Source organism: Ruditapes philippinarum, unplaced genomic scaffold (assembly GCF_026571515.1).
Source record: "Ruditapes philippinarum isolate M1 unplaced genomic scaffold, ASM2657151v2 ctg531_1_1_1_1, whole genome shotgun sequence".
Taxonomy (NCBI): Eukaryota; Metazoa; Mollusca; class Bivalvia; order Venerida; family Veneridae; genus Ruditapes; species Ruditapes philippinarum.
In genome coordinates, this window is record NW_026852123.1 from 366,484 (window position 1) to 387,153 (window position 20,670).

A 20,670-nucleotide genomic window follows, 5' to 3' on the forward strand; every position below is an offset into this window, starting at 1 on the left:
TTAAAAATGTTTAACGTATCTTTAAATTGTCACAATTTGATTGGATTGATGAAATATATGTGCTTAGAGTAATATAAGAACATTATTTCGTTTATTAATATTTCACTATGGGTTGCCCTTACTCAAAAACATTCCAACATCTCTTTATTTCTTAACAATACTCGTCTGCCAATAAACTAATTTATAAAAAAAACTAGTCACTAGTTGTCATTTTTATATGAAATTGTTTATTGTCTATCCATGGCTACAAAAGCTTCAAACAAATAAATCAGTCAATGTTGTTTAAAAATAACGAACATGTTTCTATTATTTTTAAAATTTAAACCTATGTAAAGAATTTTAAATATTAAAATCTGTATTATACCATTACAATCATTTTCATATGATAGGTTTAAATATCTTATAATAACAATATTCAAAAATGAAAACATTGACAGCGAAACCTTTTATTAATACAAACATTAGTGCCATCGATCCATTAGTATTTCTATTCATTAAGCCAACTTGTACAAGTGTCAACAGAAGTTGCAACCAAATTGTTTGGACAGCGTTTAAGCCTCACTATATTTTCATAAGCGGCTGGTAATTGAGCAGCTATGAACTTTAAACATAATTGTAGTATTTGAACATATTTACATACTCCTTTTTGTTTGCTTTCTCACTTAAACGCTTGTTTGAGCAATACGGTTTCTTGCTGTAGCCATTGTTACCGTAGAAACGGTATACGGGTATATAACTGGCGGTGTGTAGGGGCTTGCTACCAGAGCTTTGACAGCCCAGTCCGGCAACTCACGTGAATATTTAGCAAAGTCTGTGATAGATTTAAAAAGTCAAAATGGCTGATTCTCTCGATCTCATTAACCGTGATCCAAACAACATCAACAATCATTTGCAAGTAAGTATTTTACAAGGTTTTTTTTTTAATAAAATAACATTTCATAAGAATTTATCAAATTGAAAACAAAATGTATATTTTTGCTTTTAATGTTTAAGAAAAAATACATTATCTATAAGAACGTTTTTCTTATATTTTTTGCGGATAACATATTTGGCTACTTTATAAAAACTACATAATAAGAAAATGATTTTATTTCTTAATTTTAGTTTTATTACAAATGTGGAAATCCTTAAGTTATTAAGCACAAATTTATGCTGAAACATCTGTAAAGAAAACATTTTTTGCAACAATATTTCAAGTCTAGATTTTATACGATATGAAATACATATTGATAAAAGCATGATTTACTAACATTTGTATATGTTGCCTAACATTAAAAGTAGCTTAGAACCTTTTTACGACTCATACTATTATTTTATTTATTATTATCATTATTATTAATTTATTTACTATTATTTTAAAATCTATAAAGAAAATTTATTTTGATTATAACATGTTAAAATGTACTCTTTCTAGCAAGAACCTATATATCTCTAATGCTATATAATTTAATACTTTATCATAAAGAAAAAAGAAATATAGACTAGTATTTATTTTGAGTATTGACTAACAATAATGCTGCCTAACATAGCTTTTTTTCGTCATTTTCTTCACGAATTTAATTTTGATCATTCTCATTGAAAGAATCATAGAAATATTTGAATTACAATCATAAAATCTTAACAATTTTCGATCTTTAAAAAACACAGCAAATACAAATGGATTTAAGTGAACACAAAAATGGATATTCGACGGATTTTAAACCATTCGTAGGATTTTAATTTTCACTTCGAAAATGGATTTATAACTGTGTTTTAATTCTTTGTATGGTTTTCGGTCTCACTTTTAGTTTATCATTTCACAGTTATAATAATTTAATTTCGAAAGGACATTAGATTTAACAACATTATAGCAAACCAAGTTAAGCTCCTGGAAAGTATTCCTTCTCTAGAAAATTTTCAAAGGTAAGATACCATTTGATCTTTATCCGTGGTCTGAACAAGCATGTGGTAAATATCTATTAATTGGATGAATTTTAAAAGTGTTAAGCTTTCAAAACTTCTAACATCGTAAAGGATTTGTTTTACGACTATCATCCTAACACAAATTCTCATAGGAAAAGCCTAGATGTAGATAGATAGTTTGGCCAATAGAATAGTTGTTAAAATGAAGTGTTCTTTTTAAATCATCATATTTGTAATACGCATTTTGCAGTGCAATTTTGAAGATGTATTTGCCGAGCCCGAAGGTACCCACAGTATTGACTGCGTTTGGAAACTCTCCTACACTTGCTTTAACTTATGGAAAGGCATCTGTTATAAGATTGCTACAATCCTCTGTGGAATATGCATTGCGGCTGAATGGGGTTGTGACTTTGCTCTAGTTTCTTTCTACCACATCTGGTGCTTCACACCCATCTTCAAGATGTTGGATATCAACTGCGGATGTGCCAAGAAGTTCTACATCCAGTGTGTTAGCTGTTGCATCGAGCCTTGCTGTATGGCATGCGGTCAGCTCTTCCACAATTTTAAGAAATAACTTTATACAAATTGTGACAGACTTTGTTAACATTGCCGAAATTTTCGTTCTAACTTCCTATTCATGTACTATATTTCGTACACATTTCGTCATAGGGATATGAAATTCGTCGATATATATTGGACTTAAGATACATGCAATAACACCAACAATGCATGCATGATGGATTTATTTTTTTAAAGATGGACTAAAACACCGTGGATAAGGCACAACCTTTTGTTTGAAATGAAGACTTTAAATGTCTGAATCATCAAAGGGTAAATTTCTGTGATATGAGAAAATGAATTAATATAGTTTATTTATTAAATCAAATTTGTTTAATTGTTTGTTTTGCTTCATAATTCTGCTTCCAGATATATTGCATTTTTGTACCGCTTATAGGTATTTGCTTCATTATTTCGCTTATAGGTGCATGGATTCATTATTTCGCTTATTAGAAAATGGATTAAGCACTCGCATTTATGAAAATGATTATTTTATCATGCTTGTAAGTACACTGCTTCAGTATTTCGCTTATAGGTAAAGAAAATATTTCATAATACTGAAATCACGATGAACCATCATCCAGTCTTGTTGGAAAAGCAGAAGGTCATCTTTTTGCAATAACTTTTCCCTTTTTGGCTGTTCATATATTCATTTGCGTTTAATATAGCCAATTACACTTATTCTTTGAAAAGGCTCTTTGATGCTATTGTCTGACTTGTGTAATAGGCAAAGGATATATTACATTTAAATGCTATAAAATCATTGATAAATTAAGAATTCATGTGTTATAAAATCATTGGTGAATTAAGAATACAATACAAATTGTAATCAGTCATATTATTCGCCGTTTTTTTATGCATTCTGTATAATGTAATAATTTATTACACTATTTCTAAAACAACGGTGTACTAGTAATAAAAAATATTATCCCTAAAAATAACAGTAGATAAAAAATTTAAATAGCGCTTTACGAAGTTACTTATAAAGCCATTTTTGCATTGGTCTGAAATATCTTAATTCTCAAAATGAAGAAATCTCTTCAGTTCAAATACATATTGATGTATCGAAGAATATTCATATGCAGAGACAACTTGTAAATAAGTAACTTCTTGGTTGAATACATTAAATCATATGAAGTAACTGAATTAATTTATAGTTTATCATTTTCACTCAAATGAACAAATTATACATTAAGCCGAGGATTGTTAGGAAATTATATAGATACACTATTTAGCAAGCAGCCAGTACAAAATGTTATCATTCAACATGTCATGCAATTTAAAAAATACTGAAATTGACAAGGAGAAAAAAGGAGAAGACAATGTGTGAGTATGAAAATTTTATTTGTTCATAGTATTAACACAATTGTAAGTGATACCAGCACAGCTACTCAAATACTTACAAAAACTTATAGCTTGAGTTTGAATGCTTTTATTTCGCTTTTTATATATCATCGCATATAGCTGTTTATGTAATATTTCTTTTATTGCTTGAATGTCCATGTGATTTTTGCTTTTTTATGTTGCGTTTCGCTTTTAGCCATACTGCTTTCATACTTTGATATATAGCTTTTTACGTATAAACTGTTATGGTTTTGCTTTCCAAATATTTCTAACAGTGGATACAGAATACTGTTTGAATAAACGGTGATAACAAGTTAAGTTGCTTAAATCATTCGCTTCTGCAGAAAATTGCTATATACATGTATATATTTAATTGAGTCTGTAAAATGATGTTGATGCGTTATCAATTGTTCACTTTTTTATCTACAGTGCTGCTTTGAAGATGTCCTGGCTGAACCTGAAGGTACCCACAGTATTGACTGTGTGTGGAAACTCTCCTACAGTTGCTTCAACATGTGGAAAAGCTGCTGTTATAAGCTGTCAACAATACTCTGTGGCATATGCATTGCGGCTGAATGGGGATGTGACTTTGCGGCTGCTTCCTTCTACCACATCTGGTGCTTCACACCAATGTTTAAGATGTTGGACATCAACTGTGGATGCATGAAAAAGATGTACACTCAATGTGTCGCCTGTTGCATCGAGCCTTGCTGTATTGCATGTGGTCAACTCTTCCATCACTTTAAGAAATAAAGAAAACTGTGTTAGAATAATAACGACTAACTGTGATAAAATATATATCATTAAACTGTTCGGATAATAAAATCAAAAATGAAAACATAAAAACGAAATAAAAATAACAGTATGAAGAACAGTCGAATGTTTTATATAAAATGTGATATACAATATGAAACGGTTTTAGATATTAAATATATTTATAAACATGCATGTTGTAGGGTTTAAATGTTTCTGTTGAATGTTCAGTCATAACGGGTTTTATCATTTTAATTGCACGGTAGTAAATTCTATAATATGCTCAAATAAATTTGTTTCTTTTATATGTAGCTTTGTTTGGTTGTTAATTTGTTTATTTGTTTGTTTTTGTTTGTATATGAAAACTATAGTATATACAGTCTCAGTCTCAATCACATTAAATGAAATAATGTAAACTCTACTTGTTGATTTTAAATAAATACTGGACCCTTACAAGATTCAAACCGATATCGTTATGGTCATACGATGTCTTTTTAGCTTAACTTGTGGAGAAAGACCTCGGGTGCCCGTCCCATATTTACTTCAGACATGACTGGGCACCTAAGTAGAACCACCATGGTTCCGTATGCTGGCTGAATACCTTCCTTATATGGAAGAATCTAAAGTCCCTGGCGTCATTTGTACCCAAGCGTTGAGGGGGCAAGTGATTTCAACTCAACAACATTAACCACTAGGCCACGTACACCTTTCAAAAGTAATGATCACAAGTAATCAAATACCGATTTGATTTAATTTAGTCTGATAGTTAAGGTGAAGGTCATGAATTTTCGGCAATTGTAGATAATTTCCTTGCCTATCATAAACAAACATCATGACTGACTGGAGCGACAAGAAACATTACCCACATAGCGCTTTTTAAATATAAGGAAAAAAGGTCGTGACTCAAATAGGACTCGAACCGATTATCCCTGGATTGGGAGATTATTTAAATCATTATAGAATAAGCATTTGCTTGTCTAAACATAAGTGTCGCTGTTTTTATTAATTGTATAGACAAACAGTTTCATATGAAAGAAATATTCAGTAGTTATTTTAATGGTTTACATTTGATTTCACTTAATCGGCAATTTTACAAATATTATTCTTTCAATGTAAGAACTGTGGTATGATTTTCAATCAAGATACAAATAAACATTTGAATTATTACAGAAAATCCACTATAGCTGTATAATCTCGTTAATAGCTGTTTATCCAATGTTAAATACTTGTTTGTATAAGAACAAAATAAAACCATTTCAGCGACTTCAAAATCTTTATCATTTGGTGTTAGAAGATAATTAGATAGGTAAATAGATTTAGCGACTCACTCCTTTCTAAGAGTATAGATCAATTATTTTCATACATTTAGAAATATAATTATATCATTAAATTCAAGACAATGAAGAGTTAGCATGAATTAGAGAGTGTTAAGGAACTATATGAAGCAACAAGTGCAATTCCTCGCTTTAACGGTACAGACGTTGCATGTAACATAAATCATGATTGACAATAAAATCCTTTTTACGGAGATTCTCACTGTACTTATTATTTGGCCTGTACAGAAGTAATATCAAATCCTTGCGAATGTGAAGGCACTAGTACTAGTAAAATGCTTGCCAGTCGGCTCTGGAACGATGCGCTGGCTGAACTGTGCTCTGGTAGGTAAGGAATTGGCTTACGGCCGTTATTCGGAAGTTTAACCACAAAAAACACCACTACTGCTTGCTTTAACAAAGTTTATTTTAAAGCGTATCAATTTATTGGTACACAGCAGGTAGAGGTGGATAACTTGTTGTGGATTTTAGTCAATATTAAATCTGTCATTTATAATTAAAAGTTGCAAAATTTATCGCATTTGATGTTTTTATTTAATTATACGGCTAAGATATATCGGCTCAGAGCCGTATTTCCTGACAATTTAGTAATGATCCCTTTAAAATTCCTTGAAAAAGTATATAACGATGAATAAACATTTAGATTAAAGATGAATACATGTCTTTTATAAACATTTGTTTGATTGCCCACTAATACTGATATTGATATTAAAGAATTACGTCTTCTAAATCTTGAATTACGAAAGTCTGACCATGATTTTTAATACTGTGAATTATGTCTATTTATTTTAAACGTCGCCATATGACCTAAACTGTGTCTGTGCGACGTAAAATCCCAATCAAACAATCAAATAATTTTATGATCCAAAGTAGAGGTAAGTATTGTGATAATATACAAACATCTAACAAACAATCCAAGATTTTTTTTGTTCTTACAAAGGCCTACTTCGTATATTAAAAGGATTTTGTATGCATTCTAAGTTACAATTACTGTGTTCGTTAGAAGAGAATAAAAAGTGCAATATCTTTAACAAGCATCTGCAATGAAATATGAAATCTCATATCCTACCTAAAAATACTTATTTAGAATTACGATGAAACAAAAATATATTTGTTAGTCTTGTTAGTCCGTATCACTTTTAAAACTCAACCTTAAACAAGTAAACAACTTTAAAGGGGTTCAACTGAGATTTTTTCTGACATGACGGGACTGGATTGTGATCTAAAGATAAATGCTCCATTTGATGTAAGTCTTGACCAATAACTTGTGTCATATCATTTGCTCACTCCGTTTTTTTCCAGAATAAATATTTTAATCACTAAAAATGACCCAAAACTGAAAAGCGTTGCAACACTTTTCACTTAAATCGTGCTAAGAATACATAGAAATATCATTTTCAATTTATTTCAAAGTATATTTCTTAATTATACTTTTGCATATATGTCTGCTTTAATTGCAGCAGGTGATCTTTGTAAGAAATTAAAAGGCTTGACCTCAGTGGAGTTACTCTTTAATAATATATATTTAGCATACCAAAATATAGAGAAGATGAGCTGTATGTGTTGCATCCCTTGTCGTACATTATGAACAGTACAAGTTTCAGATATGCATATTTATATTCATGAAAAGTGTAGGCTTTTATGCTTCCTTTTTCTATTTTAAACATCCGTCTTCTTTCAAATTAATTGTACATCGTTATTCAGCACGGCTTGATTAAATTAATTCACATTTAACCGTTTAGTAGTGCAATACCACATGATAAAGTACTAATATTTAACACATTTACTTGCCATACATTCATAATAAAGGTATCTAAATTTACATAATACCTTCTTAGATATATGTCGTTGCTTATATTATTACAATAGTAATTGATTCATTTCTATGAAATGTTTGTAGCGAGCATAAGACATATTTGAACTGATCTCGCCCCCGAGTCCACTTTCTGGCACTAAAATGTACTAATGTCATATGAGGTAATATGGCATGATCGTTTGGGCTCGAACTTATAATCCCTTTGATCAGCGGCATACTCCTTAACTCCTCATTTTATAGACAATAAGTTCACTTATAAACAACGATGAATATTCTCATTCAAGTGGTCAGAACATTTTATATGATTCTTAATTATCAGTAAATTTTAATATTACTTTGCCCAAATTCGTTCTCGTTGAGTTGAATTACTTTCTTATATTATACCAAAAATTTCTAATATTTAAGGCTATTTATGAACTATTATATATCCTGACCAAAATGTCCATTTTTCTTTGAGTGTAAGTTGTGAAAGCTATTTCACAGTTAAAGCGGCTTAACCGATTTTCTTGACATCAACTAACATCTTATCTTACCTTTAAAGATTCTTTCGGGGGATGAGCCAAGGTGATACAAACATTAAGAGTAAATATCAATAAAGTCATGTCTTTATGATGAAACAAACTGTCTTAATTTTAAATGTAAATTTACTTTTCTAAAATTGAACTTGATAGCATGTATGAAATGAAAATTACATAAAGACAAATATACCTATGTATACATTGTACCTATATAACAAGTTATATTTCTTTTGTCTTTGTACGATGAGCAAACATACTTAGCTTTAAATTTTGGCAATTATCTTCGCAGTGTCATTTAGCAAATTGTCTTTGGTGCTGTCGGATCGTATAACTCCAAAATGGGTGAAGTCGATCTAGTGAACCGAGATCCAAATAATATCAACAATCATTTAACAGTAAGTTTTCGTCTTATAAAACTGTTAAATATGCTTCTTTTGATTATTTATAACAATACCATTATTTCTTTCTTTCTTGTTTAAAGCAAATTAGAAGGTTAAACATGACATTAACTTAAACGATTACATTTACTGATAATCAAAGACATAGATTTCAACTAACATAATATTGCCTTTAGTCTTTCAACTTTTACATCAGTTTCAACAATTTTGATATCATTGCAAGTATCACAATCCTTTGAATATTTATTGTTCATTGTTTTTTGTTTTTTTAAAAAGCATTTTAACTATGTTTTATTTTTTAATTTTCTCATCTCGTTATTTTAAGATCTTTTTATTGGTTCAAATATTTTAACAAGAACTGTATGCCATATCTCGACTTCTTATGATAAGCACATTATTAATATTACAAGCAAACTTGTATGTTTTTTATATTGTTAAAAATTTGTTTTATCAAATGCCGTCATAAGATAAAGAAAAGTATCTTTAGCTAACCATTCTTTCTTTGTTTCTTATAAAGTATCTGCCTTCATGTTTGTATTTTGTTATGTGTTTTATAAATATTATTATTGTTGTTGTTGCCTTTTTGTTCTATTTCATTTTATTGATTTATTTACTCTTGATATACGACATACTTTTTTTTAACAGTGCCAGTTTGAAGATGTATTGGCCGAGCCTGATGGCACACACAGTATTGACTGTGTTTGGAAACTCTCCTACAGCTGTTTCAACCTGTGGAAGAAGATATGCTATATAGTCTTTACCACGTTGTGCGGGATCTGTATTGCTGCTGAGTGGGGATGCGAATTTGCGGCAGTCTCTTTCTGGCACATCTGGGCATTCACACCTCTCTTCAAGATGTTTGACCTCAACTGTAGTTGTTTGAAGAAACTATGGGCACAATGTGTCAACTGCTGCGTTGAACCGTGCTGCATGGCTTGCGGAACCGTGTTCCATATGTTCAAGAAAGCTTAATTTCTGACAAATTGTAAAAAAACTTTTGAATTTTGTTAATGTCAGTATTGTTGGCAACTTATGATGCGACTATGACTTTTTGTCAGTTTGCAGATATTTCTAGGAGAATGATATTATACTTTGACGACATATTTTGGTTTAATTCGTTTGATTCAATTTGAAGTTTTCAAAAAGGATTCATACTGGATGGGAATGAAATGTGTCGGCTTTATCTTAATATCTTTGTTGTTCTCTGTTATCTTTCATTAAATTTGGTTAAAAGTGTTTGTTATCTTTAATTAAATTTGGTTAAAATTCTTTGTTTATGTTATTATTTCTTTTAAAAGGTAATTTTGGGTGAGCTTCGGTTTGGCCGGAAGATAAGTGCTTGCTGTTTTTGTTAACACATGTGCAATGGAAAAAATACAATTCTTCGACAGACTACTGTTAATTCTTTATGGGAACAAAGAACATTATAAAATAATTATTTCGTTTATCGTGCATAAACAATTAGTCATTATTTCAGTCATAATCATTTTAGCCCGATACTTGTAGGATAAACATCCTGAATAAGATATCATCATAACATTAGCTCTGACACTTCTTCTTCGGTCAGGTGAGAATTGATTGTCCTAAATATGCAACAGTTTGTCGTTGTAAATCGTATTGTTAACCATCTGCCTTTGAACAGTTACCTTATTGTAAAGCATGAGCGTATAGTGCAAAATATGATAAACACGATCAACAAGGAAAGGCGGACTAAGTTCAATGAACGCAACCCCCACACGACCCAGCAACAAGGACCAGCGTCAATTAGCTCAAGAGGACCCCAAACAAAACAGGATTACTTAAGCAGTCATGTACATTATTCAGCAGCTTATATAAACTAAGACGGAAAACATAAACGACACAGTGCATATTACATAACACTTCTTCTATCAGTGATATATGAAAAGGCATAGATACCGCACACATATGTCGACTTTCAAGTGAACCAAATGTGGTATTTCAATATCGTTAACATAAAACAATTTAATAGTTAGTGTCTTTTCAACTTTTCAATACTGTCGAGTAGAATAAGAACATTTCATCATTTTGAATCACCTGATAAGGTGCCATATTATCTTTTTTATCCTTTAAAGCCAATTTAGTGAATGACCGTTAAGACTGTACTATCCTTTAATAAGCAAAAAACAAGAAACAATGAAATGATTTTTTTTTCAAGAATTTTATTTTTTCTCAAACGATAGATATATAAAAACATGAACATAAAACGTGAATATAAAATGAAAGAAAACAAAAAAGTAATAATGTTTTCTAGATAAACATCATATTTTGTATACTTTTAAATATAATACTTATATTACAAATATCAATTTTGAAAACAAAGTGATTTCTATTAACAAAGCGTCATTTGTTATCCTCAAAGTGATATTGAATCTAATGTTCTTTTCAGACTACTACGAATACCATCTCATACAATTAAGAAACATTTAAAAACTTTATACCAAGAAAAGAATTACCATGCGTAGAGACACACTCTCAATCAAACAGATAACCAAAATAGTCACTAACAGCCCGTTACAGCGCTTGTTTCTCCATTTTATTTTTATATACTAAAATGCAAGAATATATCTTTCTAATTCGTATCAAAAATACAATTGTTCTTTTAATATCAGATATTTATTTTAGTGACAAACTTTGTTTTGCATGAGAAGAGCAGACAAAAAAATCAGATAATATCCTATATGAACAAAAAACGAAAAAAACACAGTGCATAGTTAGTCAAATTTCTTTCGATTCTGTTTATCATGAGATGTTTGAAAATGCAGCAATAGAAAAGGCACAATTTGTGTCGAGCTTAAAGTGAGTTATAAAAATTCTGATGTATTTGTAAAAACAGTGAGCTTTATATTATGTTTTCCAAATGTGAGTTAAAAATTTGATAGCTGATATTGAAAATATATTATGACACAGTGTCTCGGTTCATTACTTTGAAAATCAATATAACATTAAACATAACTTCTGCAGACAATTTCAAAAATGCTGTGCTGAATACAACTATAATCTAGCTTTAATTTGTAAGATATTTATCAAAAACAATGTGTAAAAGATAATTTAAAAAACATTATCTCAAAAGAAAGATATATAAAATAAATGATATAATTTATGTAAATACGTTTCTGGACGGATATATGACAGATCACTAAATGTGAATATCACAGAATCGCTTTTTTCAAACATGTTCATTTTTTACCGTTCTTATTGCATTTTATTAAGAACTTAAGATACGCAACAGTGAACTTATCTTACCAATCTCGTTATTATCTTATGTATAGTCAGTAAGTTAACATATCCATTGCATAATATCATAACACGCTTTACTGCTCATAAGTGATTACCACACATTCGATATCAACATGTTTCCTTTATCATTTATAATCATTAACAAGAAGAAAAAAAACATTAACGAGGTTTAAAAATTTATTACTGTATTTATTAAATATCACTAAATTTTGTAAAATATCAATACAACACATTGTCCTTTATTCCACTTAATGTGTCAAACATCAAATAAGACCATTTCTTATCAAAGATTTCTGTAAAACACAAAGTTGACTTTTATTACACACATGTACAAATAAACACCGCATTAAAAATGTTCACAATTTGAAAAAAAAAGTCAATGGCACATGTCTAACTTCAACAGTTCATGGTCATCTTTATATCGGTATATTCAATGCTATTCCGAGATATTCCAGGTATTAACAAGGAAAGCACTATTTAAATCATGCAACTGAAATAATAATGACTTTGTCGTTTTGCTATCAGGTTTTTTTTTTAATATTCCAGTATAACAAATCCTTGATCTTCGAATGTCATTGAGCTTAAGTAGAATAAAGATATTCCTCCTTTAAAAGAGAAGAGGTGATATTTTCTGTCCAAAGAAAATAAGAATGGTGAAGGAGGTTTTAAGGAAGTTCTAATACTCTTTAACTTACTGCTTCTTAAAAGCATTGAATACTTGTCCACAGGCTTCACAACATGGTTCGATGCAACATCCACAAATGGTTTCGTGTATTCTCTTCAATATACTGCAATTAAGCTCGAGCATGCGCAAACACGGAGTGACGGCCCATACATGATTAAAGGCTACACCTGCAAACTCACAACCCCAGCTGGCGGCTATACAAATACCGCAGCAGAGAGTGCTGAGCTTGTAACACAAACTCAACCAAAGGGTAAAGCATTTGTGCGAGAGCTTCCACACGCAATCCATACTATGAACACCTTCTGGTTCTGCGAGCACATCTTCGAAACAGACCTGAAAACAAATTTATAGATAGAATGTTTTATCAGTTTAACCATGTTGAACCAACTTAAAATATTTTTGTTTAGATATTGAAGGACATGAGTGATAATATGGAAGGCCAAATTATATTTTGTGCTACCAATCATGCTCTTTTTGGTTGGTTTAGTAAAGAAAATATACTGTCATGTTCTTTTGTTGTTCATTTTTTTTAATTTAGATAGAATGACTTTGTCATTTCATACAAATAAAATGTGTCAATTAAATAACATCAATGATGAAAATGGTTTCCTCAGCACATAAACCTAACGATATATTTTCACCTATTTTATTACTTTCTGAAATACATAAAATAAGGTTTATTGTTAATTTATTATCTATCGTACTTGCTCTTTTTCAAAGACAACACAAAAGTGCTTTTTTAAAGCTGGGTACTATAAGCATGAAAGATAATGATTGAAATACATATATTTTAGAAACAAACGACTCAAATGTTTTAACTTTAGTGTATTCTATTCTATCGGCAACTGATGATGTCAGCATATGCGACCAGTAGAGTCTAAGATAATATCTGGGAAATCCGTGCCGACTGATCATGCCCTGAACATTTCGCTATTCAGTAGTTCGTACTGTAAAATTTCCTCTAAAAGTTTTGAAAAGTTGGGCAAGTCAAATTAATATATTTAGCGTGGAAAGGGTTTAAGTACTTGACGAAAACGTTTGTGAATAACAAATGTACTTTTAGTTTAGTGTATAATATTTTATTTTAGTTCGATTGTGTTGGAAGCTATAAGCTTGTTGAAACACTCTCTCTCTCGAATCCGTTCCTGGGCCCAACCAGAACTTAGCAACGAGTGTAAGGTTATTTGCTAATGAAAACCATGGCTTTTCCCTGACAACGGTTTGAACCCTCTGTGCCAGCAGTCCTTAGATAATTAGTCCGACGAAATAGTCACTTGGCCACACCGCCACTCGTAAATGTAGTTTTTAGCAACGTTGTCGTTTATTTTTAATATTTTAATTTAAATAAAATATAAAATAAAAATAAAATATTTTCACATTCAGATCTAGAAATATATTTTTCGTATCGTTTTTAAAATAGGTTTTAACAAACTGTTTGACCCGTTATTCGCATAGCGCATAGATCATGAATATTGATATTAAAATTAAAATTTAATTTAATTTTTTGATTTTTATTTTGAAGAAATGCTTGATTTACAAACGACCATGTAAGAAGACAAGCAATTTACAATCTATGACACTGTTTATAATTTAATTTAAATGCAATTCTATAAAAAATGAAAATTCTTATAAATATATTACCTTTATATGGTCGTTAATGTTATTAGGGTCTCTGTTAATCAAGTCTACGTCACCCATCGTGTCAATTTTATTACTCTCTTACTAAAATTCAAGCGTTAATCTTTAATAAACACAGAGTAAGCAACACCATTGGAATCGCGCGGAGCACTGACGTTCGTTTATTGAAACGTAAAATATAAATACGGCAGAGACGGAATGAATAGGCGGTTACCAACGAAACATGTACATTATTGATGACGGTGTTGAACTTGTTGGTAGGACCAGATTCTTTTGTCTTCGATACAGACTTGGTGATTTTTCCAATGGCCATGAAAACGATAACTTGGCGCTCGCTTAATTGTTATAATATTCAATAGTTTAAGTTTCATATTCATGATAGAATGCCAATATACTTTTTTCTTTCATTATGGATAGAGCTTTATTTCCTTGAAGCGGATATTTTTTTCGTTATTTATGTTCATTTTCAGCGTCACCGATACGGCTTCCAATTATTCTGAAATTGTTAGCTTATCCCTTTTTATGAGATTTGTTTATCTCTAAAAGCTCGAGCATGCGCAAACAAACACATACATATTCTGGTTAATATTCCTCTGAATTAATAGCTCGGGACGGGTAATGTTGATTTTTTAAAATTGTGTTTTTATCTGTATGCAAACAACTTAAACTTTAGCCATAATATATCCACTCTATCAACTATCAAATACTACAGTCGAACTGAATTCCCTCGAGGTCGGGTAGCTCGAATACCAGGTTTCGGTCGAACTAAATGTCAGATCCCGTATTATCTCCTTCTTTATATCCTATGTATAAATAATATACTTGGAAACAACATACCATTGAAGGAAGTTTTCAGTAAGTTATTTAGACTTAAGGGGCATGGAATGGAGTTATTATATGTTGTTGTATTTTGTTGTTGTCTTTGTTGTTGGTTTTTTACAAAATTGAGCAAGATAAAGAATAAGAACACTTAACAAGAACAATCATTTATTTCAAGTCCAGTACATGTATTGTTAGTTATGTTTGAAAATATAATACATGTATATAATGATACAATTCTTTTTTATATACAATGTCCTCTTTTTGAATAATAGATTAATTCACATTGGCAAATATTTTGGTATCTATTTAAAAATGATTTCTTTCTTATTGTTATGCAAATAACTGATATATTAAAGAATACAAATTTTCTTTTAAAAAAGTATTTACAGCAATGTCGGTTAAAAATATTAAACACAAATGAAATCAAAGTTTTGTAAACAATTGTAAGCTAAATCGATTCTTTATACAGAATGCCTGTAATCAAATTTCTGCTCAGAAATCAATAAATTTTCATTTAAATTGTTACGTTACGCTTAAATCAAGACAAACATATAGTCAATCAATGCCATAAAATAAGAACGCCAAATCTGACAACACACGGCAAAATAGAAATTGCTTAAGTACAAAAATTGAATATATTGACCGTGAAAGACAAAATATTTGCTATGCTTAGATCTCATTTCCTAACATTTACGTCATTTGTTGTCATTAGAATTACATACTCTAGTTACCTGCCGTGAAATTAATGTTTTTGATCCCATCGATTTCAGAGAAATTTCCGTAAAAAAGTAATCATAAAAGCCAAATAATAACAATATAAAGAACTGTGTGACGATAATTATGTATATAAAAATAGAATCTAAAAATAAGAAACCAAAAAGATCGGAAACAACCATCGTATCACAGTATTGCTCTATAAAGATTCACACTTAAAGTTTTCATTTATTCACTTCTGAATTTGAAGTTTACAACCTGTACAGTTTTGAAAAGGTTTAACATATCTCAATGACGGCATTTTTTAAGGCGTCATTTAATATTAGCACTCGACACAAAACAGTACATTTATCACAAAAAAGAGAAAGCCAAAACATACATTGCCACATAGTTTTGCTCGATAAACATTCGCACTTCAGATTTGATTTTATTCGCCTCTAAGCTGGGTATCTTACTGTACATAACTACAAATGTGCCTAGGTCCCTACATGGACCTTATCTGTCTTATTTGAATTATTAGTTTACCAATTAAATTTACGATTTTTTTCCGGATGAAAATATCTAATTTGTATTTTAATTCATTTTTTCCATGAAGAAGATCTTGATTGTGATTAATTGTTTGTGAAAAGGCGGCTGCTTAATTGATTATGAATCTTGTCTTTCTTCAGCTCAGAAAATATTTTACAGTTATCACAAATATATACACAAATATATACTTATATATATACACAAATATGTACACAAATATGTACACAAATAGGTACAAAATATTATAAAAAGGCAACAGCTTTTGTTACTTGTTTAAATATTGCTAAAACATGTTAGAAAAGAAATCTGTTATGGACCAGGTTATCTTTTAAACTGACATACAAGCTTTTCATTCGTGGTTTTTAAGTGAATTAAAAATCTTTGACAAATAAAAGCATACTGGCTGAGTTTAAACTAAACATTGCACTTGTCATTATTTTCATTGAATGTATGATATATCCATCAATAAAAATTGATTTCATTAAATGTAAAGGAAAAATTCAACAGTTTCGCTGTAATGGATATTCTACTTCTTTTCAAACATATGGAAAATTTTCCCGCAGGCAAAACAGCATGGTTCGATGCAACATTGGCATATGGTCTCGTGCAATCTCTTGAAAACGCTGCAGTTGATCTGGAACATGTGCAAACAAGGTGTGATAAACCATACATGGTAGAAAGCAACCTCTGCAAACTCACATCCCCAACTTGCGGCTATACAAATACCACAACACAGTGTGCTGAGCTTGTAACATAAACCGAGCCAGCAGTTGAAGCACGTGTATGACAGCTTCCAAACGCAGTCGAAACTGTGAGCATTTTCGGGTTCTCCGAGAACGTCTTCAAAAGAAACCTGAGATATAAAAATTATAAATATGTAATGTATAGTAAAAATGGCGAAGTAAAAAGATGTTCACAAGTGCCTAAAAGCCATAAATGCTTATGACATGACTTTCATGCCCCCACTTGCGAGTATATTTTAGCCCTTGTCCACCCCTCAGTCCCGCTGCTGTGCTGTCCCGCCGTCCGGTTGTCCAACTGTCAGACTGTCCGTCTATAGACTGACAATACAGTGAATGTTTCGGTCACCCGTGTCCGATGAACACATTTCTAAGTCAATATAAAATTGTACTGTGACAAAACAAACGTTTACATTGCGGACAGTAAACTGTAGGTAAGGAAGTGCGAAATAAGACATTGTGCAAAATTTATTATTTGAAATGATATATATATAAAATACAATTAATTCAGGAATCATTGTGATCTGTAGGTCATTCTTTTAAATTAACTGAATGTCTACACTGATAACCCAGGAGTATTTTTTAAACCGCAAAAGGGAAATAAAAAATGTTTCACTCACATTATGAGAATGCAAAATGAAACTTGTTGTTTGTTTGTTTGTTTTGTTTTTTTTTTTGTTTTTTTTTTTTTTTTTTTTTTTTTTTTTTTTTTTTTTTGGGGGGGGTGTTTCGTTTTTATTGTATTCCATATATTCATTCCATTTTGTCTGTAAGTATATTAAAACTTTAATGTTCTGAACACCGAAGCTTTAACAGTATAGTAAAGTATTACAATATCAATACCAGTGATAAAACATTACATTGCAATTTCAATAGCACAATGTAACAATCACTTTTATTTGCTATCTGTTGATGTAAATTGATTTTAGAATCAATACACTATTCCGGATAAATAATTAAGTCATTTATATTAAAGCACATGGATTTAAAACAGTTACGCTTTGGTATGTTGAAAATTGAGAAGTTAAATCTTTCAACAAAATATTGTGAAAATAAAATGTTCAACAAAAAAACGTGATTAATATCTTCAAAATATTTTTACAATTTGTGGAGAGATCTATTTATACGTAATGCTCAGTCTAACATTGAAAACATTTGGTCTTATAAAAAATTCTGGAAACAAAGTGATCCCTCGGAAGCATTAATGACAACAAAATAACATAAGAATTGCAGACTCGGTTTGATTGAGTCTGTACATGAGAGATAACGAATAAGTGCAACATCCCTTTCGCCCCCTAGCACCGGCTTGAGCGGTACTCAATTCTCAACGCTTAATAGTGTTGACATCAAAGGTTATTTGAAAAAAATTTAAATAAAAAAAGACAAATAAATTCAATAAAAAATCTTATATAAAGAAAAAAAAATTTTGTTCTTGTTTTGATTTTTCTGTCGGGATGTCAATTCCCTAGTGTGTCAAATTATTTCTACAAATGTTTTGTAAAAGCTAATTATTCAAGACGTAACACCGCTTTTCTATGACACAAAACTGCAAAACCTGTTGTAGCGGTTGATAATTTTTAGGACACTATTTATAATGTTTCTGATAAAATGTAACAAAGACTTCAATCAAATAATAAAAAACATATATTCAAAAGCATTTTACCTTAAGTGACCCATTAATGTCGTTTGGATCTCGGTTTACTAAATCCACTGTCATTTCAGTCGTTCAATTCTTTACTTTCTTATTGCGAATGAACCACTTTCAAAAAGGCAACCTCTGGCGTCAGCAACACTTTAAAAATGATGTTGATCAGCGTAATGCATAACAAACACCTGTTACCAAAGTGATAGGTAAATTATTGATGGAGATGGCTTATAAGAGATTCTAGCGTGACTAGTGTCTAAGTGTGAACAGCACTAACAGCGTTCATGCTTGCTTGGTCATTCAAATAGATATTGCCTATATTCTTATTTCGTTACAAGCCCTTTAAAGTTGATTTAATTGCGTAATTGATTACTTTGAAAATCCATTACAAAGATCATCAAGAGCATATTTTAAACGAATATGTTACGTGTCGACTGCAAATCACAGATAGATAAACCTTTCTTTATCTGCACACCGTCACAGCTATTACTTTTGATATAGGTATTACATTAAATCATTATCTGAGCAATTACACATTTATATGCCTGAATATATTAAAGAATGAACCAAAATTTCGAATTCGGTTTCTCACACACCCCTCTGAATTCGATTCCTTAAGAACATTTTCAAGACAGCTTAAGCAGATGTACGTTTTTAAATCAAACTGGTAATTTTTGCATAAGACTAGATGTAATCATAATTGTTAAATAATAACTGGTTAAAGTATTTATCCCCTTAAATACATGAAGACTTCATCCTTTCATATTCTCTTTAATATCCCCTCCCTTTTTAATTCAACTCTGCCTTTAATTGCATCTTTCAGTGTTCACGTGTAAATTTTATATTGTGGTTTCAATATGTTTGCTGCCGTAGCTAGTATCACCTTACCTGCTTATTGCTTTGCTCGTCTTTCTCGTTTATTGCTTTATTTCTGTTTGGTGCACTACCTTGTGCTTTTCCGTGGTCGTTTGGGCATAGATGCTGTAAGTGGCGGGGATCTGCATTCCATGATAGTCTTTGTTCGTTCTTGATCTTTGTCTTTATAAGTTTGACAAACCGCAATGTTTAATACTACCTTCGTTTAGTGACTGTCATTTAGTTAGTATAATTTTATGAGAAATTTGTTTATCCACTTTTTGTTAGGCCGACTTTTAGTTGTTATTAAGGAGATTTAGATACAAAATAAAAAGAGAATATACCTATGATATCTTCTTTCAATATCATTTAAGGTAATTATTAATATAAAGAATATATAAAAAAAGAAGTGATTTAAAAACTTAAATGAAATTGTTTGAAATCTTACTTTTCGTCTATCATTTTATCGAATAACTGTTTATTGTATAACAGTCTGTTTATGTCAAATCATCGAAAAATATATAAAAAATGAAATTTATTGTGATATTATGTTCTTTTTCACGCTTAACATAAAATGTTCATAACATGCTGCTATATCTTGCTAACAGTGAAAGTTTCAATCAAATCACTTGATTGATCAAAATTGATCAAAATCAAAACACATCAACTCTCAATGCTACACGAATTATCTTGATTATATAACATAATCTTGTATACAGATGTTTTGTATCATAGTACGGATTGGATAAAACTATTGCGTTTCTTGAATTCGTCAATATCTATTGAATCTTCATACCATTTTATAAGAATGATACATATCAATTTAAGATATTTCCGAAGGGGTCAACTGACAACAACAATTGTTTAAATGTTATGTACCACTTGTTAAAGTGGCTGATTGAATATAGATTGCAAGGGAGTTACATTGAATGTCAGAAGTTCGGCATTATGCCACATCAAAATGAGTTTGCAATTTTCACATTAATATTTTCGTTTACATTTCACTATATCCCCTTTTCCGAAGTTTGTTTGTATTTGTTAATTATGCTTATCATAATTACTCAAATTATAAAACTTAACAAAAACTTTCGAAAACGAAGATGATTAATGTCAGATTGCTGCATGACAACGCGTCATCGCACTTGGCGTCTGTAGTGCAAAA

The 20,670-nt window shown here is 30.5% G+C and overlaps 3 protein-coding genes across 4 annotated transcripts; 2 read left to right on the top strand and 1 right to left on the bottom strand.

Moving 5' to 3' along the window:
• The first annotated feature begins 637 nt into the window (after positions 1 to 637).
• Positions 638 to 4,868, top strand: LOC132749904 (caveolin-3-like). 2 transcript variants are annotated; one of them, XM_060739841.1, is made up of 2 exons: positions 638 to 895; positions 4,234 to 4,868. In XM_060739841.1, exons 1-2 carry the CDS (start codon positions 836 to 838, stop codon positions 4,555 to 4,557), a joined length of 384 nt encoding a protein of 127 aa, XP_060595824.1. In that variant the 5' UTR covers positions 638 to 835; the 3' UTR covers positions 4,558 to 4,868. The 2 variants fall into 2 exon arrangements, with proteins under 2 accessions (XP_060595824.1, XP_060595815.1); XM_060739832.1 differs by lacking the exon at positions 4,234 to 4,868 and adding an exon at positions 2,153 to 2,797 and having other exon boundaries at positions 666 to 895.
• A 3,617-nt stretch (positions 4,869 to 8,485) lies between these two features.
• Positions 8,486 to 9,894, top strand: LOC132749918 (caveolin-3-like). The gene is made up of 2 exons (XM_060739853.1): positions 8,486 to 8,620; positions 9,269 to 9,894. Exons 1-2 carry the CDS (start codon positions 8,564 to 8,566, stop codon positions 9,593 to 9,595), a joined length of 384 nt encoding a protein of 127 aa, XP_060595836.1. The 5' UTR covers positions 8,486 to 8,563; the 3' UTR covers positions 9,596 to 9,894.
• An 889-nt stretch (positions 9,895 to 10,783) lies between these two features.
• On the bottom strand, positions 10,784 to 14,367 carry LOC132749925 (caveolin-1-like). Its single transcript, XM_060739867.1, has 2 exons — positions 14,208 to 14,367; positions 10,784 to 12,899 (listed from the first exon to the last, which is right to left on the bottom strand). Exons 1-2 carry the CDS (start codon positions 14,262 to 14,264, stop codon positions 12,573 to 12,575), a joined length of 384 nt encoding a protein of 127 aa, XP_060595850.1. The 5' UTR covers positions 14,265 to 14,367; the 3' UTR covers positions 10,784 to 12,572.
• Between the last annotated feature and the right edge of the window lie 6,303 nt (positions 14,368 to 20,670).

Bases quoted from the DNA above. Each gene is read 5' to 3' on its own strand.
- LOC132749904 (XM_060739841.1), top strand. From the start codon at position 836: ATGGCTGATTCTCTCGATCTCATTAACCGTGATCCAAACAACATCAAC. The intron at 896-4,233 runs GTAAGTATTTTA...TTTTATCTACAG, and splicing joins ACATCAACAATCATTTGCAA to TGCTGCTTTGAAGATGTCCT.
- LOC132749918 (XM_060739853.1), top strand. From the start codon at position 8,564: ATGGGTGAAGTCGATCTAGTGAACCGAGATCCAAATAATATCAACAAT. The intron at 8,621-9,268 runs GTAAGTTTTCGT...TTTTTTTAACAG, and splicing joins ATATCAACAATCATTTAACA to TGCCAGTTTGAAGATGTATT.
- LOC132749925 (XM_060739867.1), bottom strand. From the start codon at position 14,264: ATGGGTGACGTAGACTTGATTAACAGAGACCCTAATAACATTAACGAC. The intron at 12,900-14,207 runs GTAATATATTTA...ATTTGTTTTCAG, and splicing joins ACATTAACGACCATATAAAG to GTCTGTTTCGAAGATGTGCT.